We start from the raw sequence: 24,633 nt of genomic DNA, 5'->3' as shown, positions 1-24,633 counted from the left end.
GGGAACACGATCCAGTTCTTATTGAGAGCTCAGTAGTGGAGAGGGTCAAGAACTTTAAATTTCTGGGTGTCAACATCTCCGGGGATCTGTCCTGGAGCCTCCATGTCCATGCAATCACGAAGGCGGCTCGCCAGCAGCTATACTTTGTGAGGTTTTTGAGGAGATTCGGTATGTCACCAAAGACTCTCGAAAACTTCTACAGATGTGCCACTGAGAACATTCTGGCTGGTTGCATCATTGTCTGGTATGGAGGTGTCAATTAGGACAAGGAAAAACTCTAGAGGATTGTTAACTCAGTCTGTGACATCACAGGGCTCCACCAAGGACATCAACAAGAGGCAGTGTCTTAAGAAAGCAGCCTCGATACTCAAGGACCCCCACCACCCAGGTCATGCCCTCTTCACTCTGCTACCATCAGGAAAAAGGTATAGGAGCCTAAAGATATGCACTACAAGGTCAGCTTCTTTCCCTCAGCCACCTGATTCCTGAATGATCAATGAACCAAAGACACTGCTTTACTTTGACTTTTGGTGCACTAAATTTATTTAATTTTGTAAGGTGGTTTATAGAAATGTTTGCACTGTGATACTGCTGCAAAACAACAAATTTTGTGACTTGTTCATGACAATAAATTCTGATTCTGCTTTTCCTTTTGACAAACCTACTGTAGCGCGTCGAATGACCCAAAGACTTGTTAGCTCAGACCAAGGCTTTAATTAGCAAAAGACTGGAGCGTATTACAACAGCACGGTTGACTAGTCCAGACTGACCTGGGTCAGTTTGGAGCAGCCCTTTATGACCTGCCAGTAGGCGTGGCTATGACTCTCAGCCAATCACAACAACTATAAGCAAATATATACAAATATACATTGGTGATAGTATCCTGTAATATCACACCTATGTACCTGACCAGGTGGGGGCGGTTGGTACTGAAAAGAGATTGGAAGTGTTCTGACCATCGGTTGAGGATGGAGATCTTGTCGCTGAGGAGGACTTTGCCGTCTGAGCTAAGTTCCTCAGCATGATTATCCAACTGCACGAAAACCAACAAGGTCGGGTCAGATACAGCGGGTGAGCTCTCTGAACCCTTCTCCATTAACAATGGCGTGAACCAAGGCTGTGTTCTCGCACCAACCCTCTTTTCAATCTTCTTCAGCATGATGCTGAACCAAGCCATGAAAGACCCCAACAATGAAGACGCTGTTTACATCCGGTACCGCACGGATGGCAGTCTCTTCAATCTGAGGCGCCTGCAAGCTCACACCAAGACACAAGAGAAACTTGTCCGTGAACTACTCTTTGCAGATGATGCCGCTTTAGTTGCCCATTCAGAGCCAGCTCTTCAGCGCTTGACGTCCTGCTTTGCGGAAACTGCCAAAATGTTTGGCCTGGAAGTCAGCCTGAAGAAAACTGAGGTCCTCCATCAGCCAGCTCCCCACCATGACTACCAGCCCCCCCACATCTCCATCGGGCACACAAAACTAAAAACGGTCAACCAGTTTACCTATCTCGGCTGCACCATTTCATCAGATGCAAGGATCGACAATGAGATAGACAACAGACTCGCCAAGGCAAATAGCGCCTTTGGAAGACTACACAAAAGAGTCTGGAAAAACAACCAACTGAAAAACCTCACAAAGATAAGCGTATACAGAGCCGTTGTCATACCCACACTCCTGTTTGGCTCCGAATCATGGGTCCTCTACCGGCACCACCTACGGCTCCTAGAACGCTTCCACCAGCGTTGTCTCCGCTCCATCCTCAACATCCATTGGAGCGCTCACACCCCTAACGTCGAGGTACTCGAGATGGCAGAGGTCGACAGCATCGAGTCCACGCTGCTGAAGATCCAGCTGCGCTGGATGGGTCACGTCTCCAGAATGGAGGACCATCGCCTTCCCAAGATCGTATTATATGGCGAGCTCTCCACTGGCCACCGTGACAGAGGTGCACCAAAGAAAAGGTACAAGGACTGCCTAAAGAAATCTCTTGGTGCCTGCCACATTGACCACCGCCAGTGGGCTGATAACGCCTCAAACCGTGCATCTTGGCGCCTCACAGTTTGGCGGGCAGCAGCCTCCTTTGAAGAAGACCGCAGAGCCCACCTCACTGACAAAAGGCAAAGGAGGAAAAACCCAACACCCAACCCCAACCAACCAATTTTCCCTTGCAACCGCTGCAATCGTGTCTGCCTGTCCCGCATCGGACTGGTCAGCCACAAACGAGCCTGCAGCTGACGTGGACTTTTTACCCCCTCCATAAATCTTCGTCCGCGAAGCCAAGCCAAAGAAAAAAAAAGACCTGACCAGGTTATTTAATTTTGGCTGTGTTATCAGATGAGGATAATCAAGTATAAATGGTTCAACATCTGGATCAGTGTCTTTTTCCACATCTGGTTCGTGCATTATGGCATCTTCATCTGTTTCATCTAGGCTCCATGTCTCTGGTGGCTTCAGAACTGGCAAACTGTCATCATGTGGCACTGGTCCAACTGGTGAATTCAGATTGGGGTATTCAATAGATTTCTTATTTTTAGCAGAGAAGTCAGATACACCAATCAGACAGAGATAACAATCTGTCACATGATCCTTCTATTCTCGCTATATCATTGGGACTGCAAATAGCATTGATTCCGAATATCTCTGAACCAAGCTCTCAGGTTGACTGCTCATGTTGCACAACAAATGTGAGGAGCCAGTGTTTGTCTTGGTCACCAATTTTTACAACTGAAGTAAATGTAGCCATACTATATTTTTGAGCCTAAAGTGTATACTCACCACAAATATTACAGAATGTATTGCAGTTTTTACAACATTGACAAGACATTTCTACTGTATGAAGTCTTCCTGAAGACAATAAATCCTATTGTTAAGTGCACTCACTATTCTCTTGCCTTAAGAACATGTGTATCAACGTATTCAATCTATAATCAATGTAATGCACAGCTTCTGTATATGTGAGCTGCTTTTATAGCCTGTCTGCATCTATTCTGACTAAGCATGTCCAGGCCTAAGACATCATTGCACCTGCACTGAGTGCCTGCGTTGGCATGCCTGGACTGATAAAAACAGCTTGCTTTGTGGGAAATATATTAGTAGACTTAAAATATGATCAAAATAACACAAAAATAGGCAATATCTTTAAAAAAATTACATGATAGGAAAATTTTAGTGATTTTTGTGATCAGCAGCCCAAAATCCATAAAATGCACCCACAAGTGTTCAGGAAGAAAAATCCTCATTGTCCAAAATCTATGTAGCAGAAACTGATAATAAAGAAAGAGACCATTTATCTTGAAATCCATGCCAGATGAAATCATTATCCATCTGATTTTGATCTAACGACTCGTTAGATCAGATGATATCACATTCTCATCCAATTGCTTCATAAACATGCTGAGGGGCTCTGCCTTTATCATCTTTCATGTAGTATGTACTTGATATCTACATCATTTTGGTTAATGTACATTTCCTCATCACTCTCTTAATCCTTGCATCAGTTACCAATGACACCAAGTCATTCATTTCTCCAAGATCCTTCTTGTCAACTATCTCGTTTGTTCTGCAGCAGTGAAATGGTTAAAGTGCTCTCACTGCCTCATTGCTTGGTGTGGAGTAAATCAACTGGGCAATGCTCACAGTGGCTGAATGACAGACCACTCAGTGGTGAGATGAGAGCCTCACTGCTGGGGGACTAGCAGCAGTCGCTCCATGTGTCGACAGATTGGCCTCTCTCAGCACCTCCTGCGTATTAGATGGAAGCTTTGCCTTCTCCTCTGTTTAGGAGACCTCTCAGATACCTGGTTTAGCTGAGGTTCTGAGTTATAAGAGAGAATAGATTAACCTGGCAGCCAGTCAATAGCTACCAATTCCTAGTAAAGGCCTGCATTCACCATCATGCCAGAGTACAGATCTGACTCTGCACACCGTTCACCCAACATCAGCCAAAGTGACTCCTGCACTCTACTGATTAGTTCTCTCCAGACCAAGCTGTGTAGCCAGATCATAATTTCACTGCAGTAGGAGTATTAGCAATTTTTTAAATTTTAATTAAAAAAAAATTAGATATACAGCACGGTAACAGGCCAGTCCAGCCCATGAGCCTGTGTTGCCTAATTAACCTACAACCTTTAGAATGTTTTGAACTGTGGGAGTAAACTGCAGCCCCTAAGGAAAACCCACACTGACATGGGGAGAACATAAACTCCTTACAGACAGCACAGGATTCAAACTCCGGTCCTGATCGCTGGCACTGAAATGGTGTTGGGTTAGGGTTAGGGACAGCCCAAGTGTTCAGTTTCCCCAGCAGCAGTGCATTGTGACAGAGTATTTTGAGGTGGTTTGGGAGGAATTGCTAGAGCAGTTTGCACACACACATTTTAAAACACAGAATTTTTGCAGGACTTTTGCAGAGGAGCAACAAAGTATCAACATACAGCTTCCCTGGGAGAGCATGTGATTTTTGCAGGCAGAGGAGAACAGTTGGACTCTCAGAGAGGGAGGGTGTGAAACAGAGAGAGAGGAGGACAAAGGTGGCAAACTTTTGGAAGACTGTCTGGTCAAAGGAGAAGACTGGCTGTCTGAGGTGACCTGAAAGAAGGAGGATCATCTGGAGAACCCTGAAGGGGGCAAGTATCATCAGCAAGAATGATTGAGAAGGAATCAGTTGTGAATGTCCTGAAACAAAAAGGAATCTCTCTCTGAAGACCAAAAAGAACTCTCCTGAGTGGTAACCATTTGCCTGTTAAGCACCAAAGACTGGTGAATTTTGTTAATGCTAACTTCTGTGCACAGTACAAGAAATGCCTGCAACCAGTGAGATTGGACTGTGATTCAAAGAACTTTTCTAATCTTAGTATCAGAGGGGTGATAAAGTAGGTTAAGTTAGAAGTTAAAGTTTAATTCTGTTTTCTTGTTCAAATATAATTAAAAACTACTTGTGTTTAAGTAACCCTGTGTTGTGGTGCATATCTATTGTTGTAGGTTTTTGGGGTCCTCTGGGCTCTGTAACATTTTATGGAGACTCGTATTTTAGGATTTGAACATTGCAGTTTTATGATTTATTAGTTGATTGGTTTTTTTTGCAAACTATTGTGTCTGGAATTTTTGCAAGCCATTTTTGCAAGGTAACTTAAAACTGGTGCCTGGGAAAACAGCAGCAATGGATGATGATACATTTTTCTTATAACCATCACCTGCAGAGCAAGAGAAATGAGGAACTGATGGATATTTCTAAGGCATTGAAAATTGTTGAAGTTAAATATTGGATGAGAAAAGTACAAATACAGAGGATTATAGTTAAATATTATATAAATAAGAGAAATTTTTCCACAGAATAGATCTTTTGAATTGCAATTGGAATTGGAGAAATTGAGGGTGCAAAAAGAGAGAAATGGAGGGTGCAAGAAGAAAGAGAAAAAAAGGATATATGAAGCAGAGGAAGCTGAAAGACGGAGGAAATATGAATGAGGTAATTTAAAGGGACAGGCAGTTTCAATTAGAGAAGTTAAGAATGGAGATAGAAAGAAGTACGAGAACTGAGGCTGTAACTCCTGGGGAGGGGTTCTTGGCTAGTAGAGAGGTAAATCTAGTGCCTCCTTTTGATTATGGAGAGCCACAGGTTCCAGTTAAAATTTTTAGAGATACTCAGGCTGCTCAATCATTGTTGTTGGAAAGTGTTTTACATGTGGATCAAAGGATTGATACAGAGGAGAAAACTGATTAAAGGTGTTGGAGGTGAGGTAGAGTCAATATCGCTTCACAAGGTTGTGCTAAATTCAGAATTAGTCAAAGGACCTGTTGCAGTAGAAGTAATTCCAAAGTTATCCATGCAGGGTGACTCGTTTTTGTTGGGGAATGATTTGGCAGAGGATAAAGTTGGGTCAGTTTTAAGATTGACAAATTGGCCGAGTAAGGATGTGGCTAGAGAGAATTGTGAGATACATCTTGCATGTGCGGTAACTAGATCTGTGACTAAGAAAATGATGACAGCTGAAGACAATCCAGTTGATAGAGATTTGCCCAGTACTTCTGAAGTACATTTGAAAGAGCAGGGTCATTGTGGGTAGTAAGGATTTCTCTTTGTCAAGGAAAGAGTTAATTCAGCAACAGTAAATAAATATAGATCTTTCTATCTTAAGGGAGAAAGCAGTAACTGAACAGGAGATTAAAGAAATGGCTTGTGGATATGACTCAGAGGGTGAATTGTTAATGAAACCTTATTACGATGATAAGGGTAGTGGAGAACAATCTATATCAGAGGTGTTGGCTGTTGACAGAGGAAGTGGTGGATCATAAGATTATAGAAACAGAATCTTGTGAGGGTAACCTTATAGAAACTATGGTTCCTGTGTGCCAGTCTAACTCGGAAAATTTGGAAGAAATGTTAGGACATCTTAAGTTACAAAAGCAGATCCAGTTGAAAGAATTACTTTTGAAATACTCAAATTTATTCTCTGATGTTCCAAAAAAGATATAAGTGATTTACCATGATGAAGATGTAGGAGAAGCAAATCCCATAAAACATCACCCATATAGAATAAACATTCAAAAGAGTAAAATCATAGATCAGGAGGTGGAATATATGTTGAGGAATGACATAATTAGATCTTCGAACTCAGATTGGAGTTCTCCTTGTGTTCTGGTACCAAAACCAGATGGAACTGTTAGGTTCTGTACACATTATAGGAAGGTTAGTTCAGTAACTAAAACAGATGCTTATCCTATTCCGAGAATAGATGACTATTGATAAAATTGGCAAAGCTAAATTTCTTACTCAGTTGGATTTGTTGAAGGATTACTGATGTGTGCCTTTAAAGGATATTTCAGCTTTTGTAACTCCATCTGGTTTAGACAAGTATAATGTGTTACCTTTTGGCATGAAAAATGCCCCTGCAACATTACAAAGGATTATTAATTCAGTAATTCAAGGGTTAACTCATACAGATGCTCACATTGATGACTTGGTCACAAAATGTGACACATGGGAAGAACATCTAAGGCAATTGGACAAATTGTTTGCAAGATTATCCAAAGCAAACTTAACTGTTAATTTGGCAAAAAGTGAAATTGCAAATGCCACAGTAACATACTTGGGCAATGTATTTGGCCATGGCAAAGTTGCACCTATTCAAGCTAAAGTCAATGCAATTTCTGAGTTTCCTACTTCCAATGGCAAGAGAGCAGAGAGAAGGTTTTTAGGAATGGAAGGATATTACAGGAAATTTTGTAGAAATTTTGTTGAGGTTGCTCTTCCTTTAACCAATTTGTGTGGACTAAGATTGTCAGGCAGCATTAGAAAATTTAAAGTCATTGCCCTGGTTAAAATCTCCTGATTTTGACAGACCATTTTCTGTAGCAGCGGATGCCAATGAGGGAGAAGCAGGTGCAGTTTTACTGCAAATACATAATGAAATTGAACATCCAGTTGCCTACTTTTCAAAAAAATTCAATGTTCATCAAAAGAACTATTCCACTATTGAAAAAGAACTGTTGGCTATTATATTTGCTCTACAGAATTTTGATGTATATCTTGGTACCTCTCATGAACCAATTGTTATATTCACTGACCACAATCCTCTGGTGTTTTTGAATAACATGAAGAATAAAAATAGAAGGTTGTTAAACTGGAGTTTGATAGTACAAGAATATGATCTGCAAATTAATCATATCAAAGGTGTAAATAATGTGATTGCCAGTTGTTTGTCAAGATGTTAAAATTGATCATGTATGAAAATTCTTTTAAAATTGAATTACTGTATCATAACATGTTAAATATTGTGTATTGTTATCTCTTTAGTGATTTTTTTAAGATAGCTTCGTTAAAGGGGGAAGGTGTGACAAGAATATTTTGAGGTGGTTTGGGAGGAATTGCTAGAGTAGCTTGGACACACAAACTCAGGACTTTTGCAGAGTGCTCTTTGCAGAGGAACAACAAAGTATCAACATACAGCTTCCCTGGGAGAGCAAGTGATTTTTGCAGGTAGAGGAGAACAGTTGGGCTCTCAGAGAGGGAGGGTGTGAAACAGAGAAAGAGGAGACAGAAATCAGTTGCTGAAGGACAAAGGTGGCAATGTCTGGTCAAAGGAGAAGGCTGGCTGCCTGAAAGGTGATCTGAAAGAAGGAGGATCATCTGGAGAACCCTGAAGGGGGCAAGTTTCGTCAGCAAGAATGATTAAACAGGAATCAGGTGCGGATGTCCTGGAACAAAAAGGAATCGCTCTTTGAAAACCAACAAGAACCCTCCTGAGTGGTAACCACTTGCCTGTTAAGCATCAAAGACTGGTGAACTTAGTTAATGCTAACTTCTGTGCACAGTACAAGAAATGCCTGCAACCAGTGAGATTGGACTGTGATCTAAAGAACTTTTCTAATCTTAAATATATATTACACACACCTGCACTTAGTATTAGAGGGGGGGGGGAATAAAGTAGGTTAAGTAATGTTAGGTCTGCTTTGTTCATGAATGAGTGAATCAAACACCAGACTGAGTCGAAATCAAGGTTCTTTGTTGTTCATTGCCGGGATTATAACACTTGCAACTAACAGTGTTAGTTGGAGAAGGCGCATTCTGCCGTTATCAGCAAGTGGTGTTTTTTACATACCTTAGGATACGTACTTAGTAAATTATCATACCATGACATTGTCCAATGAATAAACTGTTGCTATCCTTCTCTGCTAGTTTCCTGCCCATCAATTTGTCATCCCCACTCTTATCTTGAGAGTACAAGGACACAACTGCATCTTGTTACGGCCCAGCACTGGGTGACTCCTTCTACATTCCCAGCTCATGATGTTTTTACCTAACAGTAATGAGTTAAAGTTTAATTCTGTTTCCTTGTTCAAATATAATTAAAAACTACTTTTGTTTAAGTAACCCTGTATTGTGGTGCATATCTATTGCTTCTGCTTTTGGAGGTCCTCTGGACTCCATAACAGCATACTCAAGCAGATATCTTGTTTAAAATACTGTAGGTCCATGTTCAGGCCTCAAGACCAAGCTTGATACAACATATCTGAACTATGTGGGATAGTACCTTGATTTGCCAGTTTGATTTTAGAGATGAGGAAAGATTGAGTCACCTAGGACTTTACTTACTGGAGTTTGGAAGAATGAGAGAGCATCTTATAGAATTATAAAAATAGATAAGATAAAGGCAGAAAAGTAATTTCCACTTGTAGGCAAGACTAGAACAAGGGAACATTGCCTCAAGATTCAGAGAAGTAGATTCAATACAGAGGTGAGGTATAACTGCTTCTCCAGAAAATCATGAATCTGTGGAATTCCCTGCCCAAGAAAGCAGCAGAAGCTGCCCCATTAAATATATTTAAGAACCAGATGGATAGATTTTTTGCATAGAAGAGGAATTAAGGGTGATGGGGAAAAGGCGAGTAAGTGGATTTGAATTCAAGGCCAAATCAGCCACGTATATTCGTATGAAATTGTCCTCTGCCCAATTTAGAACTTTGTATTACTTGTGCATCTTTGTCCTGCTTCTTACGATGCAAATTTGGTTGGTACTGTGGGCTGTAAAAGAATACAGAGAGACTTCAGGAGATATAGACAATTTAAGTGAATGTTGGGTCATGATTGAAAAATTATTATAGCATGGTATATATTTTTGGAAAGGTGAAAGAATGAAAAGATGTGGGTTGTTCTGAGCGACTTGAGTGACAATTTACACAAACTGCTGAACCCTAACGCAAGTTCATTGTCATCTGATTGCTTTGTAGGGTTGGTTATACTTGTACAATGTTCTCCAGTCCTTGGTGCAAAACACGCAGATGTACAAACAGCCACAACTCACATACAGACAAACAATACGTAAGCAGGAAAAGTATTTCACCTATAGAAATAAATAAATATTGATTCATGAATATGAGAGTCTTGGATGGTTAGTTTGAGTAGTTCCTTTAGTTGTTCAGCCTTCTCACTGCCCTTGAGAAGAAGCTGTTCCTCAACCTGGTGGTGCTGGCTCTGATACTCCTGTTTCTCTTCTCCAACAGCAGCAACTGAAAGATGCTGTGTGTGCAAGGTGGAAGGGGTCCTCAATGATTTGGCATGCCATTTTCAGACAACGATCCCAGTAGATCATGTCGATTGGGGGGGGTGGGGGTGGGGGGAAAGAGAGAGGAGACTCCTGTGACCCTCTTTGCCAATTCTATGAATTGACCTCTGATCCATTTCTCTGCAGCAACCCTACCACACTGTGATGCAGTTGGGCTAGGTCACTCTTGTTAGAACTCCTTTAGAAGGATGACATAATGGTGGCCGGTAGCCTTGCTCACTTCAGTCTTCTCAAGAATTTCAGTTGCTGTTGCGCCTTCCTGACAAATTAGGAGATGAGAGTGTCCACGATAGATCACTAGTTAAGAGAACTCCAAGGAGCTTGGTGCTCTCCACTCCCAATACTACAAAGTTGTTGACGTATTGTGGAGGGTGGTCATTCCTGGTCTTCCTGAAGTCCACGATCATCTCCTTCGTTTTGTCCATGTTGAAATTCAGGTTGTTACTCTCGTACCATTTCATGAGATTTTTCACTTCTTCTCTGTAATCCGTCTCATCATTGTTGCTGATGAGGCCAACTAATGTTGTGTCATCTGCATACTTGATTACACTGTAATTGGTGATGCAGTCATGGATCAGTAGCGTGACCAGGAACAGGATGAGCCCTGAGGTGTGCCAGTGCTAAACGTTCTGCTACTGACCCAGACAGACTCTGGTCTTTCCTTTAGGAAGTCCAGAATCCAATTACAGAGAAGGGTGTTGCATCCCAGAGAGTACAGCTTCTCCACCAGCCTCTGGGGAATAACTGTGTTAAACACCGAGCTGAAGTCAATAAAGGGTTGTTCTTCAGGTGGGTCAGGATAGAGTGAAGTGACAAGGCTCTAGCATTGTCTGTGGAATGGTTTCTAATATAGGCAAATTGAAATGGGTTCAGCGTCTCTGGGAAGAGTACTTTCATGTGTTCCATCACTAGACTCTTGAACCATTTCATAACGTTGGAGGTCCGTTCCACAGAGTGGTAGTCATTGAGGCTTGTTATTGTCGCCCTCTTGGGTACAGGAATGATGATGGCTGTCTTGTACCCTGTGGAAACGATGGACTGCTGCAGTGAGGTATTGAATATGTCTGTCAATTGGTCTGTCGTGTCCTTCAGTACCCGACCAGGTATGTTGGCTGGTCCCACCACCTTGTGGGGGTTCATCTTGGATAGGGTTCTCCTTACCTCAGCTGTGGCTATGCAGGGGACCCATTAATTGGGGGACACGGAGCTTTCTTTGGCATCATGCAGTAACAGCAAGTAATTAGGAAGACAAACTGAACGTTGGCCTTTATTGGAAGAGCATTTGAGCATAACAGCAGAGATGTTTTGCTCCAATTACATAGGGCTCCGGTGAGATTTTATCTGGAACATTGTGCACATATTTGATCTATCTATTTAAAGAAGGACACATTTAGAATGGGATTGCAGTGAAGGCTTTACCACTTTTGATTCTTGGGGTAGTCGTTTTGTGATACGAGGAGAGATTTAGGAAAATGAGAGATGATTACACTGAAGCATATAAAATTCTGATTGGGCTTTACAGGCTAAATGTAAGGATAATGTACGATCTGTTTTAGTGGGCTTGGCTAAGTGAACGATTTCAATATTTTACATACCCCGATTTAACATGAATTCAGATACAACGCAATGAGTCATTGGACTCGGGTGTCGGGCTCCTGGCAGGTGCGGGGTTGTTGGGCTCCCAGTAGGAGCGCGGATGTCGGGCTCCTGACAGGGTCAGGTAAATGCGTCCTTGCAACGCAGAGAGCTTTGAAACACTCCGATGCAGAACTGTCTCAACCCAGAGAGAATTGATTCATCTGTCTGCCACTTGTTATCTGACTGACTTCGGAGCAGAGTTGCCAGTGCTCTCTCCACGAATGTAGTTCGTGCTACTTCAAAACGTATTTAAACATGCTGATGAGCAGCGCTAAGCTGTCAGCGTTCAGCATTGCACACTTTATTTGTTTCCTGTTGTGAAATTGTCATTTCTGGTTTACTAAAAATTCATTTGTTTTAATTTCAACTGTAACAACAACAATCTATTGAAACCCTGATTTAGCACAACCTTGTTTTTTCACGATGAGCTTTTATAGACCACAACAATTGCCTTATAATGGGGTTTCACTGTACTTCATAAAATAGTGTCCTTATGAGTCTGCTTTGGGGAAATGATAACACGCCAGACAATGCAGCAGTGGCTCAGTACTGCAATATTTCATAACAAATCTTTAAAGAATACAGACACTGAACCAGGCTGACATGGACAAGCAATTCAGGCTTTCCGATGAAAAATGAGAGTACCACAATGGGAGAAAAAAATAATTTTTTTTTCCCACCAAAGACAATTGAAAACCTTTTTCAAGTACCATATAGCATACCTTTTTTTAAAATGCCATTTTTATGCTGTCACCATGTTACATCAGCAGTCTAAGCCAGCAGTACCTTCCAAAGATTATGCCTTCTTTGGCTTGGCTTCGCGGACGAAGACTTATGGAGGGGTAAAATCCACGTCAGCTGCAGGCTCGTTTGTGGCTGACAAGTCCGATGCGGGACAGGCAGATACGGTTGAAGCCGTTGCAAGGGAAAATTGGTTGGTTGGGGTTGGGTGTTGGGTTTTTGCTTAATCGCATATAAATAGTTACTACATTCAGATGGATCTATTTTTGATAGAGTAAAGAAATAGTTGGGGATTGTCCGTGTTATTTCTTTTGTTACACAAATTAAAATAACTCAAAGATGTAGCTCTTTCATATTTACTTCACAGAGACTTGCATGGCATTAGCTCTGGTCTAGCTTTTATATAAAAAAACAAAAAAAATTTAAATAAGACATTGCTTCTCAAATCAATGTCTTGTGGTTATTTGGTTATTGTGGACTGAAACTGGTGAAAGAAGAAAACTGAAGCAAATATATAAAATTCCAAAGTAAAAATAAACATAAGTGTGATATGGTTACTGCAATCCACAAGACCATAAGAGCAGCAGAGAGGATCACTGGAGTCTCCTTCCTCACCACCCCACCTCCCCCCCACCCCAACCATCGACATGATCTACTAGCATCATTGTCTGAAGAGGGAGCACAAAATTAATGAGGACCCCTTCCACCCCGTACACAGCATCTTTCAGCTGCTCCCGTTGGGGAGGAGATACAGGTGTATGATAGCCAGCACCACTAGGCTGAGGAACAGCTACTTCCCACGGGCAGTGGGAACGCTGAACGACCAAGGGAACTACTCACACTAACCATGTGGGACTCTCATATTCACAGTGATTTTTTAAAAATTATTTATTTGTATATATGAATACTTGTCCTGCATGTGCATGTTTGTCTGTGTGTTATGCACCGAGGATTGGAGAATGCTGTTTCGTCGGGTTATACTTGTGCAATCAAGATGACAACAAATTTAAATGGCCATGTTGAACTATATGACTATAAATATTAATGAAATACATAACCAAATCAAAAGGAAGAAGCTGTTAAATTTACTGAAGAAAGAAAAAAATGATATAGCATTCGTGCAGGAAATGCATCTAACTGAAATGGAACACAAGAAATTAAGGAGAGACTGGGTAGGGCACGTAACGGCAGCATCATATAATTCAAAAGCCAGAGGAGTAGCTATATTAATCAATAAAAATGTACCAATCAAAATAGAGGAGGAAATAATAGATCCAGCAGGGAGGTATGTAATGATAAAAGTGTCAGATATATTCAGAATTTTGGAATTTGCTCAATGTATAGGCACCTAATGAAGAGGATCAGAAGTTTATGCAAGATATCTTTTTGAAGATGACAGCAAATTTGATAATCTAACACTGAATAAAAGCAAAATGAACAACATTGCATTTACTCTCTTCTGGAAATATACTAATCAATACTAATGCAAAAATACTGTGCATCATCTTATTACAATATTAAGCCATTTAATTCAAATTGTTTAAGGATTAAGATCAACAGCATAAAAGCTATGGTCTCGCATATTTAAATTCCATTTGTCAAATGCAGACCCAATGAACAGTAAAGATGTTAATTTCTCTGTCATGCCAATCTCAGTGACAGTAGGCTTGTCTTTGCTCCAGGAACTCTCGTTTTTTTTTAAAACAAGTGTTTTGTATATTCTATTTGTAGGTAATGTTGAGGGAATGCTGCATTGTCAGAGGTGGCACTTTAAAAAAAAAATACAATAAACTTAGATCTGACTGCCTATATGCAAAAGATCCAAAAAGAAAGAGAAATTCTGTCTGAGTCCTGACTCACAATTGTAGTTCAGTGAATATTAATAAAAACCCTCATTTCACTGCTCTGAGGGATCTCACTGTACAATAATAGCAGAATCTACACTTCAAAAGCAGCCCCAAAAACCTTTGGCACATTCTGTAGATGGGAATTGATGTAACGTATGCATAATTTTTTATGTTCTCATGGCTATTAACACAAGTAAATGTTTCTTTCAAAATAAAAATAAATTGTTTCACATTATTGTTAGTGCATAGGTTTTATAGTTCTAATAAAACTCGACACAAAACCACACAATTTGTGCCTGTGCTGTAATGACAAGCAGAATGATGGAGTATTGTCCATTAAAACTGGCAGATCATTAATGGAATGGGGCATTAAAAAGAAATATTGGAGACAGACTTCAAAAGGCTCCTTTCATCCATCATTAATCAACATGATGCAGAAATCAGAGTGAATTCAAGAGTCGATTGCAACTTGTTTTGCAGAGAAGATAAATGCAGTGGTTGAAGAAACAAGTGCTGTTCTAGACAGTGGAATACAACAATTATAACCTTTTCATTTTAATTCAGTGCCAAGTTTGATTCAGTAAAATTACTGGAATAAAATAACTGGATGCATAGCAAGATTACATAGTAATTTTAAAAAACACACAAATGCTGGAGAAACTCAGCAAGTCAAACAATGTCTTTATGTTAGCAACGTTGGTGATGTATCTACCTTTGCTCCATAAAGGCACTGTTTGATCTACTGAGTTTCTCCAGCATTTGTTTTTTTTTTCCATTTAACCACAGTGTCATCAGAATCCTGTGTTTTACCTCTAGTTATTTAAAAATATTCATAGCTTATAGCTGTAATTATTTATTATAGCATGTATGAGTTAAATTGGCTAAGACATAAACAGCTGCTTGTGGAATCCAATTCCTAGCTCCTGGACCCATTACTTGCATGTGTCAGCTCTTCATGGTCATCAGGTAGTAAATGTGTACAGTGGGGGTTTCTTCCACCATCGCTTTCAGGTAGTCAGTTCCAGAGTCTCATTACTCATTGAGTGAACTATATTTTCTCATTCCATTTTTAATCATTTTGATCATTTACATCAAGAACTAATAGTGGATGTTGCAGCACAAATAACCGTGGACACTTACTGTGCAGTACATTGGACCGCATGAAGTCAGCACTCCCCATGCTGTTGCAAGATTGACCTAGAATCTGCACATGCCTAGCACTCCACAAATAGAGTTTGCTGGACTTAGACATTAACTGCATTGTGGATCCAAGAAATGGTGGAAGTTTACTGAGAAGGGAACCTGGGCTCTGATACTTTTGACGAAACAGGAAATACTTTAAATACATTTAACATTTTTCTTATTTCTTTTATGTATCCTGGACTTTTTATATTTATAAATTGTGTTTAGAATTATAATATTTTCCCATGCTCCTTTATAAATGTTGCGTATGTTTGTTTTATTCTAGTTAACATTTTCCCACACTCTTTTATAATTGAGATTGCAAACCCTTGTGTCCAGACCCAATGAATCTGATTCTTTTCTCAACGTCACACTAGGCACCGACGCTGCTGTGCTACATGTCCCGCCTCTTTTGCTTCAGGAAGCCAGTTTGAGGTGTAAAAGGACTTGCGCAACTGACTTTTTTCTGTTCTGTGTGAATAAGTAAGCTGGCTTCCAAAGATGGGTCATGTAAATGGAAATACTGCGGCTTTTCAGTGTAAAAGGGGCTACTGACACTTGCATGTTGCTTGCACATACTGGCAATGAGTTGAGTGGACAATTGGAAGACCCATGTTTAATTAGCATGGCAGAAAAGCAGTCCAGATCATTATGAGAAAGAGCATTATTGAACACGTGGCCAAGTGCAGGACAGAATGAGGGCATTTGCAAAGCATGACATTACTTCTTTCATATGATTCAATCCAAATTAGACAGTAAAAATGAGGAGACACCATCATTTGTTCCAACACTTTTAGCTACGAACTGAAGAGACTAAAGCCCCTTTTCCACTGGCATCCCAGTTAATTGGCTGTGCAGTGTCCCAGGATAGGAAGCCGTTTGTGCTTTTTCCACTGGGCCACCCCTAACTGGGACACTAATTGCTTTTCCACTGAACACAACTCATCCCCAGGGATGTTCTTACTGCAACCTGAAACATCCCGTGTGACTTCACATACAATAGCAGGAAGTGACATTGTCATTCACCTGAACAATGGCTGACATCAGGCAGGTCACCCTATCTAGGGTATGGCAAGTGGGGCAGAGAACAGGGGCTCCACGTGGTGGGGGGGGTGCATCTATCCTTGCCTTACCCACCCAATATACGAGTCCCTAGCCCAATAATTATTCTCCATCCTCCTAGGGGTGTAGCGCTGCGCTCCTGGGGCTCACTTGAGTACTCTGGATTGCTGCTCTGGGCCAACATCTTATCAGGGCACTTCAGGGCTGCTCTGGGCCAACATCTCATCAGGCTATTTCAGGGCCGCTCTGGGCCAACATCTCATTAGGCCACTTCATGGCTACTCAGCACCAGCAGCTCAATGCGGTATCAATGGGGAAAAATGACTGTGTTTCCTACCCATAATCCCCCATGCAGCCTGAAACGCACTGCCAGCGCCAGCCTAGGAAACGCAGAGCAGTTCCAGCTGTGTGAGGGATTATGGGTAGGGAAGACAGCCATTTTACCCATTGATCTTCTGGCGCTGACAAGGAGCCCTGAAGCATCCCGATGAGGTGCCAGAGGCCAGAGTGGCTGTAACAGCCCAGCCTGTTGGCTCTGCCAACTCCCCGCTGACTGCCCCATTGGCAGCCCGCCCTGGTCGCCTGCTGATAGCCTCCCCTGGTTGCCCCCTGCGCCTTCCATTTGGTCGGCCTCAGTATGTGATGAAATATAATCACGTTTAAAAAAGACTTCATTTCTGTCCCGGGATGTAAGAGTTCCTTTTTCCATTGGTTTTATGAGAACACCTGCGTTAGCAAATGCTATGAGAACCGCAGTGGAAAAGCAAATGGATATGAGTAGGGGTAGAGGTGGGGATTAATCCCCAGTGTCCTTTTCCACTGGACTCTGTCACAGTAAATTCCTGGGACCGGGTGGCAGTGGAAAAGGAGCTTAAAATTAACATCATATAGGCTCAGGACCTGTTGCTAATAATACAGGGACAAGTTTCCAAAATGGAGACGTTATTATTGCTTCCTGCTCAGAGAACGAAGTCACTCCCTCCCTCCCTCCATCCATCCATCCATCCGGCCCATCGAGCCTGATCCGCCATTCAATAAGATCACGGCTGATTTGATCATTGATTCAACTCCACCGACCTGGCTTTTCTCCATATCTCGTTATTCCTTTTTTATGTAAAAATCTATCGAACTGAACATTAAATATGTTTGATGAAGTCGCCTCAACTGCTTCCCTGGGCAGAGAATTCCAGAGATTTACTCTTCTTTTTCTTTGGCTTGGCTTCGCAGACGAAGATTTATGGAGGGGGTAAATGTCCACGTCAGCTGCAGGCTCGTTTGTGGCTGACAAGTCCGATGCGGGACAGGCAGACACGGTTGCAGCGGTTGCAGGGGAAAATTTGTTGGTTGGGGTTGGGTGTTGGGTTTTTCCTCCTTTGTCTTTTGTCAGTGAGGTGGGCTCTGTGGTCTTCTTCAAAGGAGGTTGCTGCCCGCCGAACTGTGAGGCGCCAAGATGCACGGTTTGAGGCGATATCAGCCCACTGGCGGTGGTCAATGTGGCAGGCACCAAGAGATTTCTTTAGGCAGTCCTTGTACCTCTTCTTTGGTGCACCTCTGTCACGGTGGCCAGTGGAGAGCTCGCCATATAACACGATCTTGGGAAAGCGATGGTCCTCCATTCTGGAGACGTGACCCACCCAGCGCAGCTGGATCTTCAGCAGCGTGGACTCGATGCTGTCGGCCTCTGCCATCTCGAGTACTTCGATGTTAGGGATGAAGGCGCTCCAATGAATGTTGAGGATGGAGCGGAGACAACGCTGGTGGAAGCGTTCTAGGAGCCGTAGGTGATGCCGGTAGAGGACCCATGATTCGGAGCCGAACAGGGGTGTGGGTATGACATCGGCTCTGTATATGCTTATCTTTGTGAGGTTTTTCAGTTGGTTGTTTTTCCAGACTCTTTTGTGTAGTCTTCCAAAGACGCTATTTGCCTTGGCGAGTCTGTTGTCTATCTCGTTGTCGATCCTTGCATCTGATGAAATGGTGCAGCCGAGATAGGTAAACTGGTCCGGGCAGAGAGATTTACTACTCTCTGCAAAAAACAGTTTTTCCCTCATCTCCGTCTTAAATCTACTTTCCTGAATTTTGAGGCTGTGTCCCTTAGTTCTGCTCTTACCTACCAGCGAAAACATTTTTTTCTGGCTCTATCTTATCTATGCCTGTCATAATTTAATATGTTTCTATAAGATCTCCGCGCATTCTTCTGAATTTGAGTGAGTATAATCCCAGATTATTTAGTCTCTCCTTATAGGTCAACCCCCTCATCTCCAGGTTCAATCTGGTGAACCTCCTCTGGTCTGCCTCCAAGACCAGCATATCCTTCCTCAAGTGTGGAGACCAGAACTGCTCACAGCACTCCAAGTGCAGCCTCACCAGTACCTTGTACAGTTGCAGCATGACCTCCCTGCTCTTGAATTCAATTCCTCTCGCGATGAAAGCCAACATTCCATTTGCCTACTTAATAACCTGCTGTATCTGCAACCCACCTTTTTGTGATTCATGCACAAGCACTCCCAAGTCCTTTTGCACTACAGCAAGCTGCAGTTTTTCTCCATTTAAATAATAATCTGCTCTTCTATTTTTCTTACCAAAGTGGATGATATCGCATTTAATAACGTCATACTCCATCTGTCTGAACTTTGCCCACAGAGGACAAGGTTGGAGACTTGCTAAGTGCAAATAACATCACACGATGCGTCGGATGGCTGAATCTGGAAAAGTGCTTGCGTTGCACATGCTTATCAACAGGCAGCAGATTTCATAGGATTTTGTGATTTAAAGAATCTTGCATGCTGGTTATTATGGAGATTCACATAGGAATTGTATTCATGTGACAATCTGGTTGGCTGTAACCAGACATCGAAAGCCTCCACCACCCCACCCCCCAACTTTGATCAACATGCCATGACCTTTCTTTCTCCTTTCTGTCATGCACATATCTCAAGAGGAAGTGTCAGCTGCCTACCATGGCTCAAAACAAATGACCTCATCAAAGGGCTTCAATATTTTTTTACATTAAATACTAATGTAGCATATACAATCTTCAAAGTATTGGGAAGTTTCAAAAACGCCAAGTTCTATTAGCAATCAGGAGAAATAATTTGCAATTAACCTGCAAATAATTCCTAGCTTTGATGTGATATTCACATGCATAGGTTTATGATCAGATTTGAGAATCTCCTCGGTTCCACTCCAGGATGAAACTGACCAGCTTAGTCCATGCCAAATAATATTCTTCAGCAAATAATAAGCAAAACTGATGTCTTTTGCAACGAGCCAACAATTATAATTCCTGGAGATTGTAGAACAAACTTAAATGAAATGACATTCTCGAAAACACAACAGCAAGAGACAGTAATGCGATAAGAGAATTCATACGAACATGAATATTATACGTCAATCTATTTAATAATTTCGCTATGAACAACAACCTAGGACTGATTTTTTTATAAAGATACTAGTATTCATCTAAAACATTATTATGTACATAACCATGAAGTAGATATAATTAAAAATTATGCAATTAAACAAATGAATACATGACAAAGTATTGTCCAATTGTTGTCCAAATTTTCAAAACCATTTTCTTCCACGCTTTGAGCTGAACAAGATGTATACATGCAGGAAATGAAATTTGTATCCTTTTGGTATTGGAAGCCTTTTCAAATAAAACCATTTAAATTAAATCAATTTAAACATACAGCACGGTAACAGGCCCCTTTTGTCCACGAGCCTGTCCCGCCCAAATACATCCAATTAGCCTACAAACCCCCTCCCGCCTCATATGTTTTGAGTAGAGGAAGCCAAAGCACCGGACGGAAACCCACTCAGACACAGGGGGAATGTACAAACTCTTTCAGACAACGCCGGATTCGATCCAAGTTCGCTGGCCCTGTAATAGCATTGCACTAACTGATATACTAACTGTGCTGCCACCCAGTGTCAAACAGGGTTTCAAAAATGCACGTCCCTTTGAGGTATTTGCAATTTTTATTTAGTGGTTTTGCTATAATTGGCATAAATTTTGGAAATGGGACTTACATTTGACATTCCATGCTGTGGATCACTATCCACAAAGTGATCCTCTCTCAACTGTTAAAGGACTTGGAAGCACCGGCAAAAGAATCTTAATTCTTCAATTTGCCCAATGGAGTTGAGTGCTTTGGTTCATTTCGTTGACTATTATTATTCTGTTCATCAAATGTATTTTCAGCCCCTTTGGACACTCCACAGAGCAATCCCTCAACATTATTCAAAAGATATAATGGTAAAATGTGTTTGCTGCAGAAAGGAGGAATTTTGGTGCACCCTGTATAGATGTTGCATGATGCATGGGACCAGTACTGAATAAACTTATTCTCATTGTTCTGGTCCCTGCACAGTTATTATGGCGAAATCCAATTGACAATTCGACTTGCTACTGTTGCTCTGTGTAATAGGTTTCTATCATCTTGTACTGCAATGATCATCATCTCTGATAGCAGAAGTAAAACAAAGGTGGTTGGTACTTTTTGAATATACTGGTCAGCAACAAAAACAAATATTTTGTGCTATCAGTGGACACAGAATGGCATGCAAAAGATACAAGAGCAAGTAAACGGCAATTTCAAAACTTCTCTTCAGAAAATAAAAGGACAATAATATTTTGGCACTTACCACACCTATTGAGAAATAGTTGTTAACGATATTGTAAGGGACTGGATCACCCTTTTCTTCTTTGTTGTTTGGTATAACCTCTATACTCCATCTATCCAGCATCACTTCTATACTGTTTTCCATGTCTTTAAGAATTTTCACTAAATTTCCACCTTCATATCCTTTGAGGAATAAAGAAATGTGTTTAAAAATCTTTATTTGATAATTGCTTACATATATCCAATAACCTCTTAAAAGGTTAGTTATGTTTGTTATCTATATCAATGATCTGGATGATAATATGATCAATTGGAGCAGCATATTTGGAGATGACACTAAGGTTGGGGGGTGCAGTGGACAGTGAGGAAGCCTCAAAACTTGCAGCATTATCTGAACAAGCTGGAAGAATGGGCTGTAAAATGACAGATGGAATCTGATATAGACAAGTGTGAGGCGTTGTACTTTGTAAGGAAGAGTACATTATAGAAAGGGGTTGAATAGGTTGGGGGTTTATTCTCTGGAGTGTCAGAGAATTAGGAGAGATTTGATAGAGATATTTAAAATGTTGAGGGGTATAGATAGGGTACAGGCTTTATCCACTGAGGTCGGGTGAAACAAGAATTAGAGGACATGGATTAAGGTTGAAAGATGAAAGGGGGACTTCTTCGCTCAAAGGGTGGTGAGAATATGGGACGAGTTGCCAGAGGAGGTGGTGGATTTGGGTTTGATTTTGACATTTTAGAGAGGATTGGCTAGGTACATGGATGGGAGGGGTATGGAGGGCTATGGTCCACGTGCAGGTTGATGGGAGTAGGTGGAAAAATAGTGTGGCATGGACTGGCTAGACTTGTTTCTATGCTGCAGGTATTAAGTACACCAATCGTTCCACAGCAGATGCAATCTCACTGGATCTCCACTCAGCCCTGGATCACCTGTACAACAGCAATACCTACATCAGGTTGCTTTTCAACCATTATAGCTCAACTTTCAACACCATCATCCCCTCAGTACTGGTCAGCAAGCTTCAAAATCTAGGCCTCTGCAACTGGATCCTTGACTTCAACATCAGAAGACCACAGTCAGCATAGATTGGTAACAACATCTCCTCCTCACTGACAATAAACACAGGCACACTTCAAGGATATGTGTTTAGCCCTCTGCTCTGCTCTCTCCCCCCCCCCCCTCCATTACTTTATAGTGAGGCACAATCCAAATGCCATCTCCAAATTTGCCAGTGACTCCACAATTGTCAGCAGATACACAGATGGCAATGAGAAAGCATACAGCAGGGAGATAAATCAACTCGTTGAGTGGTGTCACAACAACAACCTTGCACTCAATGTTAGCAAAACAAAGGAATAGTAAGGTAAATCAGGAGAAAACAAGCCAGTTCTTATCAAAAGGTTAGCATTAGAGAGGGTAAAGAACTTCAGATTCCTGGGTGTCAACATCTCTGAAGATCTATCTTGCGGCCATCATACTGATGCAATCACGAAGAAGGCTTGTCAGTGTCTATAATTTGTTAGGAATTTGCGAAGTTTTGGTATGTCACAAAACATACTTTTGCAAATTTCTGCAGAGTACCAAGTAGAGAATTCTGACTGATTGCATCCCTGTCTCGTATGGAAATGCAAATACACAGGACAGGAAAAGGCTACAAAAGGTTGTAAACTCGGCCAGCTCCATCTAATGAAGACTAATGGCATTAGTCTTCAAGCCATTAAGGACATCTACAAGAGGCAATGTCTCAATAAAACAGCCTCTATGCTCAAGGACACTCACCAACCAGGCTATGCCCTTTTCTCACTGGTACACCATCAGGAAGGAGCTTGAAGATGCACACCCAACAATACAAAAAGCAGCTTCTTCCCCACTGCTATCAGATTTCTGAATTGACAATGAACCTCTAAACACTTTTTCTCTTCTGCACTAATTACATATTTTTAAATAATATTTATGGAACTGTAATGTATTGCAGTTTTGCACCTATAATGCACAATACTGTTGCCATAAAACGAATGTCGTGACATGTTCATGACAATAAACATGATTCTGTTTGTCTCATCCACCTTCTCTGCAACTGAAACTAACTTGTTTTCTCTCTTTTCAGGTCTCAGATCTGAAATTTGAATTGCTTCTCTCTTCACATTTGCTGCCTGACCTCCTGACAGATCTGAACATTTTCTCTTTTACTTCAGATTTTAAGTGTTTGCATTTTTTTTTAACATTTTCAATTCGTGTCCAGCTGTGATTGCTTCAAATGCATTTACATTCATTGGGTGCAAGCCTACTGCATGCCATAGTGAAGCAGGGCCTACCACTCTATACTACACATCAATTGCTCTGTTGTAGAGAGAATGGAGAGCACAAAGTTCCTTGGTGGACATATAAAGGACTACCTATCCTGACCTACAGTACCTCCTCATTAGTTAGGAAGGCAGAGTGGGACTTACTCTTCCTTAGTAGGTTGAGGAGGCCAAGCCAACTGGTCTCCCACCTTGAAACGTTTTAGAGGAGCACAATTGAGAGTGTCCTGTTTGGCTGTATCATTGTGTGGTATGGTAACTACAAAGCATTGGACTGAAAGTCTATACGGAGGATCATCAAAACAGCGGACAAGATCATTGGGGTCTCACTTTCCTTTATTGTCAACAATTACTGGGACTGTTGCTTAAATAGGGCTCAAAGAATTATAAAGACCCATTCCATCCATCACACAGTATCTTTGATCCACTACCATCAGGAGGGAGGTACAGGAGCATCAAAATCAGAGCTGCCAGGCTGGGAAACAGCTTCTTTCCGCAGAAGAACACTAAACTGCAACCAAGGAAATCATCCCAAAATATTGATATATTTATCTTAAATTATACCTTTATTTGTCGTCACAATTATTATGTACTGTGACTTGTGTGTGTATGCTTGTGTACAATGATCCTGAGAAACACTGCTTTGCTGTCAGGTTGTTTATGTACAGTTAGATGATAAGCTTGAACTTGAAGTTGGGGGGGGGGGAAGCGAGAGAGAGACACACAATGTTCAACAAATCGCAGCATCAGACAATCTTCAGAATAGTTTTCATAATAAATTTGATCTATCATTAGTCTTTCAAGGCAAGAACTTTTAAGAATTATATTTTGGAATAGAATAAATACTTGCAAGATATCCAATAAAAATGAGATAACTCTCTTTGAATTGGCTGTGCACGATCTTCATTCAGGAATAGTATTATTTGTAACAGCCAATGTTAAACATTGCAAGTGTGACGTTTGGAAAAATTGCATTAAGTATGTCAACAAAAGTGCTTTATTTCCACAACTGAAGCCAAAGACAGCCTAATTCAAGCTGCAGTAAATCATGGGATATTGGAGGAACTCAGTGGGTCAGTCAGCATACATGGACAGAAATGGCCAGTCAGTCAATGCTTCAGGTTGGATTCCTCTGTTGAGATGTTTTGGGTCTCAACCTGAA

At 41.3% G+C, this 24,633-nt stretch overlaps 1 protein-coding gene across 5 annotated transcripts in view; it reads right to left on the bottom strand.

Annotated features, from left to right (window-relative positions):
- Positions 1–24,633, bottom strand: part of LOC138761771 (diacylglycerol kinase beta) — a 618,073-nt gene that overhangs the window by 213,960 nt on the left and 379,480 nt on the right. For all 5 annotated transcript variants that reach the window (XM_069934483.1, XM_069934480.1, XM_069934482.1 and 2 more), the window contains one exon: positions 21,187–21,347. In XM_069934483.1, coding sequence (XP_069790584.1) covers positions 21,187–21,347 — 161 coding nt within the window. The remainder of the gene's footprint in view (positions 1–21,186; positions 21,348–24,633) is intronic.

This window comes from Narcine bancroftii, chromosome 4, assembly GCF_036971445.1.
Source record: "Narcine bancroftii isolate sNarBan1 chromosome 4, sNarBan1.hap1, whole genome shotgun sequence".
NCBI lineage: Eukaryota > Metazoa > Chordata > Chondrichthyes > Torpediniformes > Narcinidae > Narcine > Narcine bancroftii.
The sequence above is the reverse complement of the archived record's forward strand: the minus strand, read 5'-3'. Positions and strand labels throughout refer to the sequence as shown.